The 19953-nt window shown below is 48.4% G+C and overlaps 1 protein-coding gene across 6 annotated transcripts in view; it reads right to left on the minus strand.

The window, feature by feature from the left end:
• Positions 1-1518: 1518 nt before the first annotated feature.
• Positions 1519-19953, minus strand: part of TLN2 (talin 2) — a 401618-nt gene continuing 383183 nt past the window's right edge. For 5 of the 6 annotated variants that reach the window (XM_036440039.2, XM_036439998.2, XM_045581937.1 and 2 more), the window contains 5 exons: positions 10075-10200; positions 7537-7599; positions 7218-7445; positions 3866-3991; positions 1519-2391 (listed from right to left, as the gene is read on the minus strand). In XM_036440039.2, coding sequence (XP_036295932.1) covers positions 2263-2391; positions 3866-3991; positions 7218-7445; positions 7537-7599; positions 10075-10200 — 672 coding nt within the window. In that variant the 3' untranslated portion in view covers positions 1519-2262. The remainder of the gene's footprint in view (positions 2392-3865; positions 3992-7217; positions 7446-7536; positions 7600-10074; positions 10201-19953) is intronic. The other variant, XM_036440034.2, reaches the window with a different exon arrangement.

Here is a 19953-nt window from a genome sequence, read left to right on the forward strand (position 1 = left end):
ATGAGTCCATTCACGCACATACAGGGAGGTGGACTCGGGAGAGACAGATGGAGGCGGGAGGGACAGGTGAAAGCAGCGCCACACAGGGGTCCTGGCAGAAACTCACGACAGGAGGCTGCCTGCACAGACCTATAACAGACGGTGCTCCTGCGCTCTGTGTCCCTGTAAGGGACAAGCCTCTCCCCTGGGCTGGTCTCTGAAGGTTCTTAACGACTGAGGCGGGGACAGAGAGCGCCCTGCCCGACCCTGTCTGGCTCCTGGGATGCAGGATGTGACTGGGGACAGGTGGAGGGAAGGAGCAACTGCACAGCCTGGAAGAAAAGGGGGTGAGGGTGGGCCATGGCGGGGGTCCCCCAAGTCTGTGATGTGAGGTGTTAACACCGCTGGTCTGTGAGCCTTCGGGTCTGACCCTCACAGCCCCAAAAAGCACCCTGTGCCGCCCGCAGTCCGCGGAGTGTCCCAGGGAGAAGCCCTCGTCCACAGGCCGGGTGCACAGCCTGAGGTCCGAGGGGCACAGCCAGGGCCGAGCTGAGGAGCCGCACTCGCCACGCTCACCAAGGGCCAGAGAGGGGCGTGAGCTTCCCCAGATGCCAGGCTCCCAGGCTAACACCTCTTCAGGGGGCGCCTCCACCCCCGCTCCCTGCACACTCGCCCCAGCTGCTTCTTATCAGCACCATTTCCTCCAGCTTTCTACCTGTCCGGAAAAATCCTGTCATGCGCAGCACTATCACTCTCGTATAAATATGGGGAACTGTCAAAAGTTTAATCATGTAAAACCACAAAGTGGGCTCGAGTCTGCTAAAGCCGGACCGTTGGCCAGGGCTGCAGGTGACACCTCGTGAGGACCAGAGCATCAGGGCTTCTCCGGAACTCTGAGACTGCACAGTGGACGTGAAGTGAGACGTGATACCACATCCCTGCCGGGAAGACATGAGCTTTGAAAACCGAGTACCCCCTCGCCTCCCCTCCATAAATTCTCTCAAAGACACTTGCTACCTGGCATTCGGATCTGTCCCACAAACCACTTTGTGTCCTGTTTTGGGTCAAAGCCTCAAACTAAAGGTAAATTCAAGATCTTAGAGGGGCCTTCCAAGGACAGGGCTCTGAAAAAAGAGAGGGAAATGACACAATTCTGCAAGCGTGACATTGAGGAGATGGACTCCGAAAATCGAGCTCCATGGACAAGGTGCAACGAGAAGCAAACGATCCTGTTGCAGGCTCATGCTGATTTTAGGCTGCGTCCAGGTTCTAGGAATCCTAAGCCATAGGGAAAACGCCCATCTCAGGGGGGAGGAAAGGAGAGAGACTTTTAAACAGGCGCCTTCCCATTCTGAATTCTGACCCCATCAGAGCAGAGGAGCTGATGTGGGACTTGGAAGACGGGGCCACCAAGGAGTTGCTTTGTTCCAGTTGCACCCCACCATGAATGTTTGCCAGGGGGTGCTGGATTGCCTGTCATCCGGGGGGCCGTGGGTTTGTGTGAATGGACTTGTAGGAACTGAGACAGCCTCTGCTGAGTAAGGACCCACACGTTTTATTACAGCCCCTGATCGCCGAGCCCTGACTGTTACCCCACACCTCTGCCCTTTGGATTACGGAGGGGAAAAAAATAATGGATTATCTGGGCCACAGAATACAAGACAGGGTCTAGATTGTCCAGGGAGCTTACAGACTGAGGCAAGAAGGCGTGCAAATGGGAGCAGGAGCGCATCACCCCATGGGTGAGCCAGCCTTGGCACAGAAGGACGACCCCCGTTGCCCTCCTGGAGTCCACACGGGCTTACGTTTCTGTCTTTTATTAACATGTTCCGCTCCAGCTCCCACTCTCTCCTGGGGGGATGGGAGGAGAGAAGAACATCTTTGAATATCTATGGCATCCATGATTTCCTCAAGCCATTATTTTTTTTTCCTATTACGATTTCAACAGGCCCAGGAGCAGGCCCAGAGAAGGATGGACAGAGAGCACAGGTGTCTGAGAACGACATAATACTGACTTCTCTTTTTTGGTAACAGTCCGCGAAATGCACACCCTTCTCTCCTGAGATGCGGTGCGGCTGGCGGGGAGTTGGCAGAGGAGTGTGGGTGGGACACTGTACCGTGTGACATCACGATCATGCAGCTGGTGCCCGACGGGACAGACGTGCTCTGAGCCGGCCCCGGGGGAGGCAGGCAGCTTCCACGTAAGTTCCCCGCCTCCCAGGAACACTGTCTGTCCGGTTCCCTCAGAGCCGTCCGCAGGGGCTTTCCATCTCGGCCACGGCTTTAGCCTTCATCCTCCCGCAGCTCAGTGGGTAAGAATTTATACTGCTGTTGGCGGATCTGGGCCAGTTTTTTCCTTGCTTCTTCCAGTTCTCGCTCCTTCTTCAGCATTTCCTCCTGTGCAGCGATGATCTGGAAAAGAAAGCCACAAGCTTGCTGGATGTAAAACTTTCCAGGAGACTGCCCTGCCCTCCAGCGCCTGCCCCGTGAGCTTTCACAGCGCCTGCTGCACGGGCCACAGCAGGCCACAGGGACTGAGTACTGGCTCTGGAGACCAGCCCCGGGGCCACGGTTTGGGCTCTGAGACTGATGAGCCAGCTGACCCAAGAAAATAAGCAGACTTCTGGCCACTAACTTAATAGCTAACATCTATGTCATCCCTACTATGTGCTGAGTTTTGGCGTAAGCACTCTAGGTGGTGTCCCATCATCTTCTTGGGAGCACCGTGAAGGGTGCCCCATTGATCACCCCATTGTTCCAATGAGAAACCTGACGCTGAGAGAGAGTCCACCTCCCCACAGCCCCCCAGCGAGTGGTGCAGGGCCTGGCCCAGGTATTCCCGAGCTGGGGCCGTGGACACGAGATGGCTCTCAGACATTTACTTCATGATTCTATGATATGATTCAAGGAATATTTGTAAACAGGTATTTAGTGGAAGAGGTAAGTTTGTGTGCAAGAAAGCCAACTAGATTTCTTTCCTGTGGGCCTTTTCAGAGCCTTTCCTAGGCCAACGAACGCTGGGCTACTCCGAGGGGCAGGTAGAGAGTACAGCATTCCACAGACTTATTTGATCGGAGAACCTCCTTCATGGAACTCCCCATGGGACGAGTGAGTCAGCAGACAGGGTCTCGTAAGGGTGTGTGCGGTGTTCCCAAATAGAGGGAGCAGTTTGGGAGGAGCTAAGGCAGGCACAGGAGTGAGTGACCTCAGTGACAGGGTCTTGGTGCTCCTGGCGCTGACAAGAAAACCAACCTCATAGAGTAGATTTATGTCACATGCACTCTGAACGGCAAGCCTGCTTTCATGGTTTCCCCCTCCTTCCCGAGCCCGTGAATGCAACCTTGCCCAAGGCAGGCTACTCTCTGCTATCCCGGTCTACTCTCATCAACGTCTGGGAAAATATCACCATTCATTCTCTTTTGAGCCAAGTATCTTGAGTAGGTAGCAGCCCCATAGGCATCCATCGTTTTATTTACAGGATCATATTGCTATCCACCAATTCCTCTTCTCCTTTTTTATAGCAGAATCCTTGACTTTTAGCTAGGCATATGACACTAAGAATACTGCATTTCCCGCCTCCTTTGCAGCGAGGTTGGCCATGTGACAGTGCTGACCAATGACATGTGAGAGGAAGTGACGCTGGAAAACCCAGGTGGTCTCTGAGCTTTCTTGGACCAAGTGGCCAAAGACAACTTCTTAAGGGAGGTTCAGCCATAGGGAGATAAAGCCTGGGTTTATCAGTGGGTAAGAATGCGGACTGCTTACACCCAGACTGTCTCACAGGAGAAATAAACCTCCCTCTCCTTTAGGTCACTGCTATTCTGTGTCTCTGGTATAACTCAGTGCCCATCGTAGGAGTAAACATTGTCTGGATTTAATCACAAACCTGAGCGATGCCCCCCACAAATTTTGTTTTCACTACAACATCGTCATCATCAGCTTTGCCAAATGCTGCCTTCTGGGCTGCACGGACAAGATTGTCTGAGGCTCTTTTCACAGCATTTCCTGCCGCCTGGAGAGGAAACAAAACACACATGTGTCATTAGGAACAGCCATTTGGATCAGGCAAGAACAGACATGAAGGTGCAGTTCATGAGACTGGGAATCTATCATCCAAATAAAACACAGGTTCTCTCTAGTTAGGCTCCATCTGTCAGTGTCTATCAGTCTGCCTGACCATTCATCCACCCATCCACTGATTCTACCACCATTGGCACCTACGTAATCTTAGCTCATTCACAGGTGAATGAGATCTGGTTCCTGGCCCCCACGGAACACACAGTTTTGAAGGGAAGCACAATTATGTACAATAAATAAATGACAGTGGCATTGTGATGGGAGTGGTAACAGAAGCCCTCGGGGCTGCCTCCTTGGTTTAGAAAACCTGTCCTGTTCCCTTTAGATCACATGTGTCAAACACAAGGCCCGCGGGCCAAATCCGTCCCGCCAGGCCTTGCAATGTGGCCCGCCCCGCGCTGTCATCACTGCACTCCGCTGGGTTTCCATCACAATGACAGTTTATGACTGTTCAGTAAACCATTCGGCCCACGATTTAGGCTGGATTTTAGATTTTGGCCCCTTCTCTGAGTGAGTTCGACACCCCTACTTTAGATGAACTTGAGGACGTGGCTTGGACATCACTTTCTCTGTCCACCTGGGCCTTGCCCACCCCAGTGCTCCTGGAGTGCCCTGTTCTGGCTTCTCTGTAGCCGCCTGTGATTGCCTTTCTCCCTCATGGAGAGGGAGTACCTTGAGGGCAGGGGCTGTGACTGAATCTTTGTAACCCCAGCACCTGGCACAGTGGCTGCCCAGGGTTGGTATTCACTGAATGGTTTTTTGGTCAAATGAAGGGCTATGAAACCACACCTTACTCCTGCACGAAAGGGCTGGGAGCCCCACAGTGATAAGGCCTTTATGAGGCAGAGCTGGGCTTTACTCAAAGATGGGCAACTGCTAGAGACAGGCGAAGGGGAGCTCTTCAGTGTGCTTCTAGGTCTTCAGGGAGGGCGAAGGCCCACACTGGCGTCCCCTCATGCTCAGGGTGGCTTACTCTTCATGCTGGGGGCTCGTCTTCTGCCCCCGGAGGTTTGGGACGATCTCCTAATGGTGGTCTAGGTTTCCCCCCCCCCCCCCCCCTTTTAAAAATATATATTTTTATTGATTTTTTACAGAGAGGAAGGTAGAGGGATAGAGAGTTAGAAATATTGATGAGAGAGAGATATCGATCAGCTGCCTCCTGCACACTCCCTACTGGGGATGTGCCCACAGCCAATGTACATGCCCCTGACCGGAATCAAACCTGGGACCTTTCAGTCTGCAGGCCAACGCTCTATCCACTGAGCCAAACCAGTTTCACGTCAAGGCTTTTTTAAAGCACCTGACTTCCTGGCCCAGCCCCCTCAGAGTCAAAGATTTGTGTTTGGGGGTTAAACCTCAGAAACTTGAGAGATTTTCGAATGCAACATCAATTGGCTCATCTGGTTGGTGAGCTAACGTGACAAACAGGGACTATGAGGGCTTGCATAAGAAGGGAGTGCTCAATTCATCTCTGACAAGCATCATCGTGTGTTTATTTTCAAAGTAGCTTCATGAGGTCAGAACTCATTAGTCCACTTTTCTGATGTCGAAACTGAAGTAACTTGTCTAAGACTCTGTAGCTGGTAAGTTATAGAGCTGGGATTTGAATAGGTCTGTCTATTCGGAAAATAGGCCTGCCTATTCAAAAAGCCTCTGGGTCACTGTGAGGAACTCACACGTGACCTTGCAGAATCCAGTTAAGTCAGCAACAGTGATAATAAGAGCGATGCTGTGCTAGGTCTATGGAGAGCTGGAGGGCTCACAAAAGCATGTTCACAGGCCAACACAGGTATCTCCATCCTCATTTTACAGAAGAGGCAAACTAAGGCCTGAAAAGTTTTGAGTGGTTTGAGTAAGATCATACACTTAATACATGGCAGAGTCAGGACTTGAACCCTGGTCTCTCTTCATTCAGAATGTTGTCCTCAAAAGCGTTCCCCAAAGCCACAAAAGACAGTTTACAAACGTGAGGCTCCCCAACCCCCCTGGGCTTATCCCAGGAGTCAGATGAAGGGGAGGGAGGTGTGTCAGAGAGACACTTGGAGGATCCAACAACAGAAATGCATGCCAGGACTTCCAAAATGAAACTAGAGCTCTGAGCTTTGGTAGAACTGCTCAAAAATTTCTGCCATTTATGAAACGGCTATCACTTATGTAAACATATTTTAGGACATAAACAATCTGCATTATAACACATAACAAAAATCTAGAAAATTGGAAACAAAATGTCCAAAGTATAGGGAAGTTCTGGCATGATCGGCTGATGCAATATCATGCAATCGTTAGAAAATGAGGCTCATGAACAATGGACCAGTTAGCTTTGCACGGAGAAATTATGAAGCCTTTCCTTCAAGGAAAAAAGATGTGGATGATAAAATGTTCAGTGAAAAAAAGCAGAATGTCTCTTGCTGGGATTACAACTAGACAAAACTATGTGGTATACAGATAAACACAGGAAGAGGAACATGATAATCTCGGACATGTACAATGTCGAGGCCATGTTTCTTTTTCATTCTAGCATTTCTTTCACTGTGTTTTCAAATACTCGGTGATGAAAACGATCAGGAAAACATATGCCTTGGGAAGGACTTGATTGTCACCTTCACAAGCATGTTCTCTGGGCTCTGGGAAACCTCACAACAGTTTTGGACCAACTCCTCGTTCCTCTCCCTCCCTCCTTAGCAAACAGAGAATGAGGACGCCCGCTGAAACAGGCGCTGTCTTAGTGGGAGAGATGCTAAGATAAAGACCTAGTGCCTGTGCCTAACAAGCTCCCCACCTTGTCAAAGACCTAAAGATAAACATAGTGGGCCAGGAAATAGGAACCATGAGTGGTCTGGCTGAGGCTCTGGCAGGACAGAGGGGGAGGGACGGGGCTGGCTGGCTGAGGCCAGGATGCAGGAAGGGCTTCCTAGGAGAGGTGACCCTGGAGCTGAGTCATGAAGGACAAGCAGGCATGCCCCGGGCTGGGTGGGTGGGGAGAAGGGTCTCAAGGCCTGAGGCAGAGGGCCCACATGGAGAATGTCCGTTGGGTGGGGCAGCAGGTGTAGGATGCATGGTCGCACGTGGCAGGAAATGAGAAACGTGGTACAGGATTGGCTGATGGGAGGCCCGGTGGGTCATGCCAAGGAAGTGAGACCGTCCCCTTTGGCGACACTTACCCGCTCCAACAGGAGTATTTTCCCACCAGCATCAGTGACCATTACCTGTAGCCGCCTCATGGCCTCTGAATCCTGATCGGCCTTCACCTTGCAGGCCACAAGCAGCTGAGCCGTGGAGGCGGCGACCTGCTTGGCGGATGAGATGAGCTTTTCCTCGCTGGCGTGTCCCTGAACAGAGGCGTTGGCCGCCTCACAGAGGCTGCTGGTCGCAGCTGCCACCATGCGGGCCTGGGGACAGTCAACAGAGAAGTGACCCAAGGCCCAAACCTCCCGCAGGGGCTCCAAAACCCAAGTGGGGAGGAAGGAGAAGGCGACTCACAGCAGAAATCAGCCCCTGTGACCACTGTCCGTCATCCGCGGCGTTGGCGGGGATGGAGCCCACCTAGAGAGCGGAGGTGAGAAACCTGCAATGAGAGCTGGAAGGCTTCAGCCCCCCAGCCCCCACACTGCCAGAGAGAAAGACATCCCAGATGCACAGTGCCCCAGGGACTCCCCCACCAGCACCAGCATGAGAGCAGAGCACCCTTTCCCATGTGAGGCACTGGCCACTGGGAGACAGAACCAGCAGGGCGGGCGGGATTCCCCCTCGGCCACACAGAGCTACGCTGACAGGCTCCGGACGGCTCTGCTTGGTTGCCAGGTATTGAGTTTCTGGGAAAATGGCGCAGGGATGATAGATGGGGGCGGTCTTTACATGCTCTTCTCTTCTGCCGCCTTTCTCCATTCCGAGCACAGGAGCCCCTGAGGCCTCTTCTGTCAAGGACCAAGGGAAACTCAACCGCTCCTGACCACAGAATCTGACGCCGTGCTGTGATCGTTCTGGCAGATGATGCAAAAACGGGTGGTACGTTTCCCTTAATACAATGAAGTGCAGACCCTTAAGGAAATACACACCTTGGTGGGGGTGGGAGGGTGGGGTTGGGAGAGCATTAAGAGACTGGAAGTAAGATGATCTCTGTTTCTATTTAGAAATTATGGCAACAAGTGAAATATTTTCTATTCAGAGGGAGTATCTATGGGAGGAAATACCTTTACACTCATGGGAGGTGAGTGGAGAGGTAACAGATGACTGTATTTGGATATGGAATTGAGGATCCGTCAGCAATTACAGGAAACACATCATGGCCCGGTGAATGTCAGGGGAACCCCAAGGTCCTGCACATAAGTTCACCCAAGTCCAGCTGAGCCTCCTTTTCCAACTTGTTGAACACTCGGCCATCTGAGTGCCGCCGGGGACAGGGGCTCTGCCCCACCTGAGTTCGATTCTCCAGGGCAGTGGTTCTCAACCTTCCTAATGCCGCGACCCTTTAATACAGCTCCTCGTGGTGTGGTGACCCCCAACCACAAAATTATTTCCGTTGCTGCTTCATAACTGTAATTTTGCTACTGTTAATGAATCGTAACGTAAAGATCTGTGCTTTCCGATGGTCTTAGGCGACCCTGCTAGCGGTTCTCAACCTGTGGGTCAGGACCCTGCTGGTGACCCTGCTTGTGGTTGAGAACTCACAGGTTGAGAACCGCTAGCAGGGTCACTTAAGACTACTGGAAAATACAGATATTTACATTATGATTCATTAACAGTAGCAAAATTACAGTTATGAAGTAGCAACAAAAATAATTTTATGGTTGGGGTCACCACAACATGAGGAACTGTATTAAAGGGTCGCGGCATTAGAGAGGTTGAGAACCACTGGTCTAGACTCTAGCAATGTGCCTGGCACACAGGTGACCTTTGATCAATACACTGAGATTTTTAGGTAGGATAGTCTCCTCAGTGACCTACTTTTGGTCTTCCATATTGATTAGTCAACAAGTACTTGGTAAGTAAGGTTAGCATTGTGCTACATCCATAGGGGATACGTGAGAACCATGAAGGAACAGACCGCATGCCACTTAGGGAGACGTGCAGACATCAAAATTGAATGACATACCACACAATGGTTTAGAAAGGAAAGTATGTCGTTTGAGACTAAGTTCACAAGAAACTTCCCAGGAGGAGGATGGGACAGCCCCTGGTTGGCGTAACTTCCTGTCAGGGGTCAGGACACAGCCCTAACTGTCTCTCTGTACACTGACAGCAAAAGCCTGTGAATATGGAAGAGAGTGACTGACAGTTACGATGACCCAATTCCCCAAGCCTCCCCCTGATGGGATTTCTGAGCTGCCTTTGATTGTGAGGGGCTCTCTGCGGGCACAGTTTGGAAGGGTGTTTCACATTCTATGGGAAAAACAGGACACAGGGAGTATCAGAAATCGGGGGACCTTCCCATAGTCAGGATTAGCCTAGTGTACTACCAATTCTTTGGATTATTGGAAGAAACCCACATGCTTTCCTGCTAATGCGAATGGAACAGATGACTGGAGATGAAGCAGATTGAAGACATCTCAGACTGGAAATGAGCCTGGCCTTCTGGCCACCATTAGAAAACGCTAACTGCAGAGTTGGACAGCATTCAGCTACACAGTGCTCAGAGACGAATGGGGCCATTGGAGTGGGAAGATGGTATTATAAAGCCCCTGACTGTGGTGCTTATAGAACCTCCACCAGGAAAATATGACAGCTTACACCTTTAAACAGCCTCAGGTACAGAGGGAATATACGGGTCTTGTTCAGGGCCTGATCGCGGCCCTGGGCGGGATGCTTTCCTTAACCAGAAGCAGATGAGGGCCCAGCAGCCAAACCCAGGTGTCTGTGGGTCAGGCCTAAGCAGAGTTTCCAGTCAGTTGGGGCAGACTGGCCATTCAGCAAGGGCGGGCACGGCCCTGGTTTCCTTGGTCAGGCCTGAAGCATTCACCTCCTTCCCTCATAGGCCCTCACTAGGTGAATGCCCTACCTGTTGGCCAGCGGGTTACTCACCTTTCCTTGGGCCACCAGCTCCCTCTGGGCTGCCGAGGCTGACTTGACCAGGGCACTTGTGGCAGCAGCAATGGATTTAGCAGCTTCCAAGATCTGTTCTTCAAAATCCAGGGTCTCATCTGCTTGCTATAACCAAAAGAAAACAGCATCACAGGCAGTTCATATCCACAGAGGGCGCTTTCTGTCAAACACTGCCTGGTCGCCCGGTGCTCCAACCGCCTATTGCTTTTTGTCAACAAACCACACCCAGGGCAGGAGGGCCTGAGCTGGGCAGCTGCCCCTCCATCTGCTGTCTCCTGAACCCCTAACAGAGGAGCACTGTCAGCATATCATTCTGCACAAATGTTAAATCAGAACATGCTAAGGCTGACAACTTTCCCAGGCCAGACTTTTTAGAGACATAAATTCACTGTAAATAAAAATATCTCAAATAGCCAAAACCGGTTTGGCTCAATGGATAGAGCGTCGGCTTGGGGACTGAAAGGTCCCAGGTTCAATTCCGGTCAAGGGCATGTACCTTGGTTGCGGGCATATCCCCAGTAGGGGGTGTGCAAGAGGCAGCTGATCAATGACTCTCTCATCGATGTTTCTAACTCTCTATCTCTCTCTCTTCCTCTCTGTAAAAAATCAATAAAATATATTTAAAAAAAAATATCTCAAATAGTTCTATCGGCATCAATAACTCAAATCAAAATAATCAATAATCAAAATCCAAAGAGTGGGTGGTAGCACATTCTCCCAGGGCTAAAGGCTCAAAAAATGGGTTGAAAAATAAAGAAACTAGCTGATGCTCAAAGTCAACCTCCAGCACCAATATTCTGCCAACATGGTAAAGTTTCCCCTTAGGCCCCAGAATGTTAAAGATGTGGCTGGTCCTTTTTAGGTAATAAGAAAAGATGGTCAGGTATAGCAATCTTTACCTCTGTGTGTGTGGTAAAAAACACGTGACACAACGTCTACCCTTTGGATCAATGTTACATGTATGAGTCAGTGGCATTTAGGACACTTGCAATGAGGTTTTAAAAGTACCTACCTAGTGCCAAAAATTTTATTAGGCACTCTCATGTATATATTAACTTGTTTTTCACCAAAGAAAAGAGTTATCTATACCAGCAGTCACCAACCAGTGGTCTACAGTGGTCCGTGAGGTCCAAAAGGTTGGCGACTGCTGATCTAGACCAGTGGTCAGCAAACTCATTAGTCAACAGAGCCAAATATCAACAGTACAACGATTGAAATTTCTTTTGAGAGCCACATTTTTTAAACTTAAACTTCTTCTAATGCCACTTCTTCAAAATAGAGTCGCCCAGGCCGTGGCATTCTGTGGAAAAGCCACACTCAAGGGGCCAAAGAGTTGCATGTGGCTCACGAGCCACAGTTTGCTGACCACGGATGTAGGCCATAGTTGTCTGTATCCTTATATTTACTGTGGGAAGACTGAGGCTCAGGGAGGTAGGGAATTGAGCCCAAGGTCATGTGGCAGCATGAAAAATCTAAATCAGACCTAAACCTAAACCTCTCCACCTCCATGATGACATGTCTTACTCGCCAAAGACTACTCCCCAGGGTGTTAGTGAGGAATAATTCCAGGTCAGAGGCTTGAAGTCGGCTGGCAAATGGCCCCACATGCGACATCAAACAGGGTGGGCACATGGATAAAATTCTTTTTGGGTTCTCTATTCTTAATGGTCACTCCTTGAACCACGAGAAATGCCAATCTCATTTTTATTTTTACATATTATCACACAGGAAGTTGATCTGAAGGATGGCAGCAGGCAACAAGTTCTGAGTTAGAAGCTGCATAGTCTTTCTTTTTTTCTGACAGTCTTGCCCTAGGAGCATTTAGCACAGAAATGGATTCCTCATTATGGAATGGAGGCAGAGGAGCAGTAGTGGTAGAATATAAAATTTGTTTACTGAAATACAGAAATGACTCATTATAAGATACTCTGGCCCTGGCCAGTGTTGCTCAGTGGTTAGAGTGTCACCCCATGCGCTAAAGGGTCTTGGGTTCAATTCTCTCAGTCAAGGGCACATACCTGGGTTGTAAGTTTGATCCCAGGCCCTGGTTGTGATATGTGCAGGAGGCAACCATTCGATGTTTCTCTCTCTCCTCTGTCTCTCTCTCTCCCTCTCCCTCCCACCTTTCTACTCTCTCTAAAAAGCAATGGGAAAAATATTCTTGGGTGAGGATTAACAACAACAAAACAAACAAAAAAACAAACAAACAGCCTGCACCAGTGACTGTCCGCTCCTGGTTCCTGGGGGATGAAGGCACCTGCCCTGTTTGAGGCTGTGGGTCGTTAACTTTACGCTCTGCTGCATCCTTCACCAGCCTTTCACAGCGGGTGACACTCAGTCATGCACATACAGTGGAAACACAGCGCCACTTTCCACATTTTACTAAGAGGCTCTCTTAATAAAACAGCGCCGGGCACATTAACACGTGCAGACTGAGACTCTATTCTGCTTCATGAAGGTGTTAGCTGCAGCCTGGATACCGAATCTATTCTCTCCTCCTTTGTACTACCGCTCTTTCCCCTGCTCCCCTCCATGCGAAAAGCGTATTGGCCAGGTTTTTTTTTGTTTTTTGTTTTTTGTTTTAATCTTAAAAAAAAAAATCTTTCAACATTAATAAATGTTGAAATTATTAATGTCCCCCTTTCCCCCCTATTGACCCCTTCTACCCTCCCATCCCCACCCTAGGCCTTTACCACTCTATTGTCTGTGTCCATGGATTATGCATATACAATATATGCATATAAGGTCTTTGGTTGACCCCTCCCCGCCCCCCCCTTCTCTCTGAGATCAGACAATCTGAACTCTAACAACTGTCTTTCCTAAACTGTCTAGCAGGCTAGTTGAGGATGGCTTCTCCTCACCTTGGTTTTTCGGTAGCTTTGAGAATGGTTTCAGCAGCCTTTTGCTGATATCGTTCCGGCCTGGTGATCTTATGCAGAGCTCCCCCTCTGAACAGTTAGAGGCCTGCTAGGTAAGCTCCTTCTTGGGAAAGAACACAGTTGGGCTAGCTCCCTTGCTGACTTCTCCCTGCCCTTGGAGAACTTTGAGGGTTTTACTCTGGCCTAATGTTTAGAGAGCTGGAGGTTCCACTGGCGTAGGAGAGGGGAAAGAGGGGTGGAGAGGGGACAGAAAATGGGAGGCTTTTCTTCATTTTTATAGTGTTTTTTGCCTTTCAAGGATTCTGAGAACACAGTCTTTGCAGCAATTCACTCATTTCCTCAACCCCCTTCCCTCCTGATAAGGGTTGTTATAAGTAAATTATTAATATACATGGAGCATAACTAAATCATAGTAAATTAATTTCATTATTATTTCTACTTCATATGTTTTTGTGGTCTTAGAATTGTTTTTTTCTGGAAGGGGGGATGGGGGACATCTGTAATACTACCAATAATAAGTAAAAATAAAATAAAAATAAATTGGGTGTTTTTTTTTTCCAGACTTTGACCTAAGCTAGTCTGTTTTCCCTTTCAGAATGCTGTTTTCCACTCATCATACCAGTTATACTGCCTTTTTCTGATTGAAACCAAAAAGAACTATAAATAAAAAATACAAATCAAAGGTAAGTGAAGCGTCGAGTGACACATGATACATGATGCTGACGGTATTGCCTCAGGTTTTAGTTTCTGATCTGTACTTTCTGAGACTTTGGGGACTTTGCCACCCTCCTCTGGTACTGATGTGCTTTCTGTTTGTAACTTGGTGAGAAAGCTACAACTTGGTACCTTTAGCTTAGACATGCTGTGGTTCCAAAGCAAATCCCTCTTAGGAGGCACTGATTAAAATAAAATACTCTTTCTCTTCCTTCCTCTCCATTGGCCTCCTCCACGGAGGAGCCCTGCCTCCTTCCTGCCAACAACCCTCCCAACAACCCCCTCTGCCCTGACCTCCCTGACGGGTCCCTGGGCACATGCAGGCAGAGGAAGAGCGCTTCCTTTCTTTCCTTTCTCTTTGTGAATCACATTCCTGCCCTCAATGAACTTGAGGTGAAGGAGCTGAAGTCACCCACCCATAAGATATGGCCAAAGTCACCCATAAGATACTGTCCCAATTCCTGACTCCCTCCCTTTTCTCACAACTGGTCACAACACCAGATTACACCTCATGGCACCGTCTTCCCAGTCAGGAATCATGCATTCTTCTGTGTTACTGAAAACTTGCAGAATGCTTGCCATTAAAAACAAGGTCATATCATGTCAGAAACAAACAAAATTTTTTAAAAATATAATTCAAATGTCCTTGAGGGAAAAAAGGAAGCCAATGCCAAGTAACCAATGCTAAGTGATCCTGCAACGTGAGTGAGGCATTTCCTGCCAGTTGGAAGCTGAGTGGAAGTTTGCAGTGAGTCTGGCTGCTAACATATTGCTTCTGGTGTGGAATTGAGAGGTACCTTGAGGGAGACCTTAGCCTATATCGAAAGACTCAGCTGCATCAGAGCCAGTTCAGCTCCCCTCTGGGGACCTGTGGGTGAGTTGTCTTTAGGATCACCACCCCAATCTATAATAATAAAAGCGTAATATGCTAATTAGATGGACATCCTTCTGGACAAAGCCAGGGCTTCCCGGGTCCTGGTTGCCTGCCGGCGGCAGGAAGGAAGCCCAGGTCTCAGGTGCCAGAGGGAAGCCGGTAGCCGGGGGAAGGAAGGCCTACTCTTACATGAATTTCCTGCATCGGGCCTCTAGTAGGTCTAATAAAGGGAAAACCTCTTAGAACAGCTGGAACTGAGAAAAGCACATATCTGGATACAGGGCCTTGATCCTCTAGCCGCCAAGGCTTCCTGGTCTCAGGAAAAGCTCCAGGGAACCCGTCAACAGACAAAGTGGGCTATGCAGAGAGAGCGCTGACACATGGGGACGCCTGTGACCTGTGCATCCAGATGTAGAATAAATGCACATTCACGCCATATCCATTGGAAAAGCTTGCACCACTAGCATCTTGGGAGTGGTTTTCCCATAGCACCCACTGGTTTAGTTTCTTTTTCTTTCTTTCTTTTTTTTTTTTTTAAGTGAAAAGTAATGCCACTGAAATGACTATAATTGCTATTTCTGTTTGATGGAAAAACTCTTAAGGGTTTTGTCATGTACTCTCAGAAAAGGGGCACTTGAATGTCTAAATAGGAAGCATGGATAAAGAAAAGGTAATAATTCTTTCAAAGATTAATCAGATACATCTGTTACATCTTGAGCCCCTTGATATGAATCCTCTGTGTATCTGAGGAGGGTCTGACAAAGACTTATGGTTCTACTGGCAGCGAGCCACCTGGGAGCCTGTGCTGGCAGAGTTCCCTCACACCATTGCTTTTCACGCCCTATCTGTCCTGGCCTGAACTAGCCAGTGGCAGATAAGCCCAGCGTCCACAGGTCAGCCATATAGAAATGACCCTATCTGCTCCTGTTTTTCTCTCTGATCATCTGGTTGCCTTTCCTGCTCACCCAATTAATCAGTATAGCATGCTGGTCAATAGAAAAATTACCCAAAGAAACAAGGAAATTGCATCAATGGCAACAAATGGGCTTTATCTTAAGGTCCTATTAAAATGGTCTTTTTCTTTATTCATTATAACTTGCTATCTCTTTTCCCTGGTTAAACAGCTTAAACTGCACTCAAAACCCTAAACCAGTGGTCGGCAAACTGTGGCTATGTTGACTAATGAGTTTGCCGACCACTGCTAGACTAAATGTTACCGTGCAGTTAGAAGCTGAGAGGATTAGGCAATTGTGGCATATTGTGTGCAAAGAGGTAAAGGATAGTATATGAGAGTGGTCGGCAAACTCATTAGGCAACTGAGTGAGCCGCAGTTTGCCGACAAATGGCCTAAATGATGCCCCCTGGCAGGCAGGGTGGACTTGGGCAGCACCCTGAGAACCGCCTGGAAGAGCTCCTGCTGACACCCACTCATGGGGGTGGGCTCCACATTTTAACTCCCGAAGCCAGGACCCCAACACTGCGCGTTCTTCCCTGGGTCATCACTTCTCTGCTGCTGTTGCTACACCTTCACCCCGCCAGCCATGTGGAGATGGCTCCTAGACATGCCCCAAGGAGCCTTCCTGCCCCTCTGCTCACCCCCGGCTCTCCACCTGTGAGCGTGTTGCACACAGACATACCCCGCGTGCTCTTTAAAGGAACACGTTTTTTCTCCTCCCCAAGGCTGAGCTGTTAGCTGCTAACACGTAGTTCTCTCTCCAGGAAGCGGTGCTCACAGCCTTTTGTTGAGAGACCCGCGTGCACTCACACAGGCTTCAGAGGCTCCTCTGCGAGGAGGAGGTCAAAGGCAACCACAGAAGGGGGTTCTGTGCCAGAAAAAATATTTCATAATCCTGAACTTCCTGTTGCACCCAATTAGGCTATGGAATTACTTTCTGATTGCCAGCTTAGTCTAAATATTATCAATTTCTACTGACAAGTCAACCTATAACAGGAAATTCAACAGAGGAGTGTAGTCCACACCATATTATCCTTATCAGATGCCGTTAGTCATCACCAAGCCCAGTGACTCACCATCCAGACAGCTGGCATGGCCGATCTGCTTTATATAGACTGCGGGTGGGAAGGAAAAGAGCTCCAGAGAGTTCGTCTGTGCTTGGATTTTTGCTGAAACCTTGATAATGAAAATTACTAATTTCTAAAGTGAAGATCGGGTTAGAAACGGACTAAACTGAAATATAAGCCTAGATGTGCTTGGAGGTTACAAGCCTGACCTTTATTTCATGTCACAAAACAGGGTGGAATCTCCCATTTTTCCAATGAGCGAACGAGCCTCTTAAGGACTCACCGCACAAAGCTAAGCTGCCCATGACATCTCAAGCTCTTAGGAAACACCAGCGGTAATGATTTGTTTCTCTAATAAAAAAAATAATCTAGCAATACGGATACAGGTTTCTAATGCTTCAAGAAGAAATGAAATATAGCACAATGGAGTGGAACGAGCGCTCCGTCTTCTAAGTCTACGTGTGATTTTAACACATTCTTTCCTGTTGCCTCATACACTGCATTAGGAACCCCCGGAGACAGAGCAAGACCCTGTAGGAATATGTTTGATATATAGTTGGATTAAATAACAACCTAATATATCAAACATATCACACAGAGGCCTGCAGAAAAGGCATCCAGGTCTGACTGAGCTCGAGACAAGGCAGAGAACTGTGGCTACGGCTGCAGGGTGGTCCCCGCAGCGCCTTCACCTTCTGCGGAGCACAGTCTGTCTGCAAGGGTGGAATCGGCGCCATTAGCGTATCGGAGGCACATGCACCAGAGCTCCCGACATTCTCATTTTGCCTTTATACCGTCTTCCCAAGCAAATGGTGGATGCAATAGTGCCAATGTGTTCCTGATTCATGTCTGAGAAATTCCAGGCAAAAAGAGATCTTACATTTCAAAGGGCCTGAGTGGGAATAAACCAGGAATCATCTTCATAAAGCACAGAGGACTCTAGTTTTAACACAGGCAACCTGAGAATGTGGTGAGCAAAACCACTTAAAAACATTGCCCGTTCCCGAAACTATTCCTCATGGCAGGGCAAACGCTGCCCTGTTAGGGAAGGAAAGAGTGCTTACCCCCTGCCCGGGGCCTGGGTGGTGGGTGTGAAGGTCAAGGGTCAGGGATGTCCCAGCAACTGCTGACTCACAGAATCCTAAGGTTTGTTTTCCAGACTAGGAGAGGGGATGGAGAAATGTAATCAATCTCAAAAGACGGGTTGATTTGGCTGTCAGAGTGGGATTTTCTTTTTTTAACCGGGGAAATAACTCCCTTTATAAATGCAAGAAAGATATTTTATTTCATGTGGATAGTACCACAAAGCAGACAGCCCTTCTAGACAGACACTAAAGCTGTGTGTGCTTTTTAATGATCTAATTGGCTTTATTGAATAATTCTATTGTAGTAAACAGAAAGGCATTCTCACAAAAGCCATGTGTTATTTTTTGTTTGTTTGTTTTCCCCAGTTTTATAGAGAATATGAACTATGTGGTGGGAGCACTGGTCATGAGCAGAGGACACTTGGGTCATTCTAAAGCACCCCAGAAACTCCAAGCACCCTTCCTCATAGGACGCTGGGAGAGGCCTACTTTAGGCTGCCCCACCATGAAATGCAGGCACTCAAATCAACAGGTAGGTTACCTCCGCCCTGAACCAAAGGATTCCTGGGAAGGGCTCGCTTGCCCACTTCAGTAGCCATCACTGATTCAAGTGCTCTTGTTTTTTTTTTTTAATTAATTAATTTAAAATATATTTCATTGATTTTTTACAGAGAGGAAGAGAGAAACATCAATGAGAGAGAATCATTGATCAGCTGCCTCTTGCACACCCCCTACTGGGAATGTGCCCGAAACCAAGGTACATGCTCTTGATCGGAATCGAACCTGGGACCTTTCAATCCACAGACCGACGCTCTATCCACTGAGCCATCACCCCAATTCATTGGTCTTGTACATTCCCCACCTGTCACTTTCACATGCAAGTGATTTTTACAGAGCTGTAACCATAATGAGTATATATTCTGCATTCTGTTTCTTTTCTTTGCTTACTTTACATAATGCCATTAGCATCTTCCTTATGCTACCATCTTATCAACCATATTTCTAATAGCTTAATAGCCGCATACGTTTCCTTCAAGGAGACATTTGGGGCACATCTGCCCTCCCAATGCTACAAACTAGGACAAAAAGAACAACCCTCTCGCACACAGAACATTCCTCCTCTCTGTATTTCCGCCTCAGGACAGATTCCCAGAGGTGGCACTAATGGCTCAAAGAGTATGGGCAAACCAAATAACTCCCCCATGGGCCTGCACCAGCCCCTTTGACACTGGGTAGGCCCCGAGGGCTGGTATGGACTAGAACTGCCACCCAGGGCCCACACACCCTCTCCCAGCACAGCCACAGCCCTCTGATGCTGGCCAGGTAACCTGCCTCTGAGTCTGTGTCTGGGGAGCAGGGATGGGAACCGTGCTGCCTCATGGACTTGTTGCCAGGACCAGGTGAGCTAGTCCATGTTCAGTCCCTAGAAGATTGCCTGGCACCCAATCAGTGTGAGCTTTGTGTTTGCTTTCCTTTTTCTTGTTCTTTTTGCTAAGGCCATCAGCTCATGGTTCTATGGAATCATTTCTATTTCAAGCATTTTCCTAGGAAGCATTAGATACAAGTCCCAGAACCTAGTTCCAGTGACAGTGATAAGTGACTGCTTACTAAGTCTTACTGTATGGTGGGCACTGTGTTCCTAGATGATCCAAATGGTTATAATGATCCTATATTGTAGGAACTCCTAATAACTTTGTTTTTCAGATCAAAGGCCATCAGGTAAACAAATGGCCGGCAGAGGGAAACCCAGGTCCAGAGGCAGACAAGAACTCAGAAGGACCCGGTAAAGGCCAGAGGGAAAGGGACGGATGGAACAGGAGCTCTTGGAATAAGGTGACGTTAATGTTAAATCAGCACCAGGCTCATCCTCAGGGAGAATGAGTGTCGGCTGATAGGTCTTCAGCACTAGCAGACAAAAGCTCTCCCAAGAGAGGCCACTGCAATAAATCACGTAAGAAAAAGGAAAGACAAAGTAAGCATGAAGCCTCTAAATGTTAGTCGATGGTTGCTGCTGCTTCTGAAGCTAAAAGTCCATTTTCCATTCATGATTAGCTTGATTGACAAAGCAGAAACAAAGAGATAGCCAGAAAATGGAGTGGCTTGCATAAGAGCCCACACTCAGTTCTCAAGTTTGTTACAAAAAACTCAATCTCAGACAATCCAAGACCCTCAGGTCAGAGGCCAAGGCCAGTACAGAGAACCCTTATTAACCCCCACAGCAGATGCCAAAACTTTTACCTACATCCTAACGAGAGATTTTCTTAAATGCCTTTACCAAGTCTAG

This window comes from Pipistrellus kuhlii, unplaced genomic scaffold (assembly GCF_014108245.1).
Source record: "Pipistrellus kuhlii isolate mPipKuh1 unplaced genomic scaffold, mPipKuh1.p scaffold_m20_p_1, whole genome shotgun sequence".
Lineage (NCBI taxonomy): Eukaryota > Metazoa > Chordata > Mammalia > Chiroptera > Vespertilionidae > Pipistrellus > Pipistrellus kuhlii.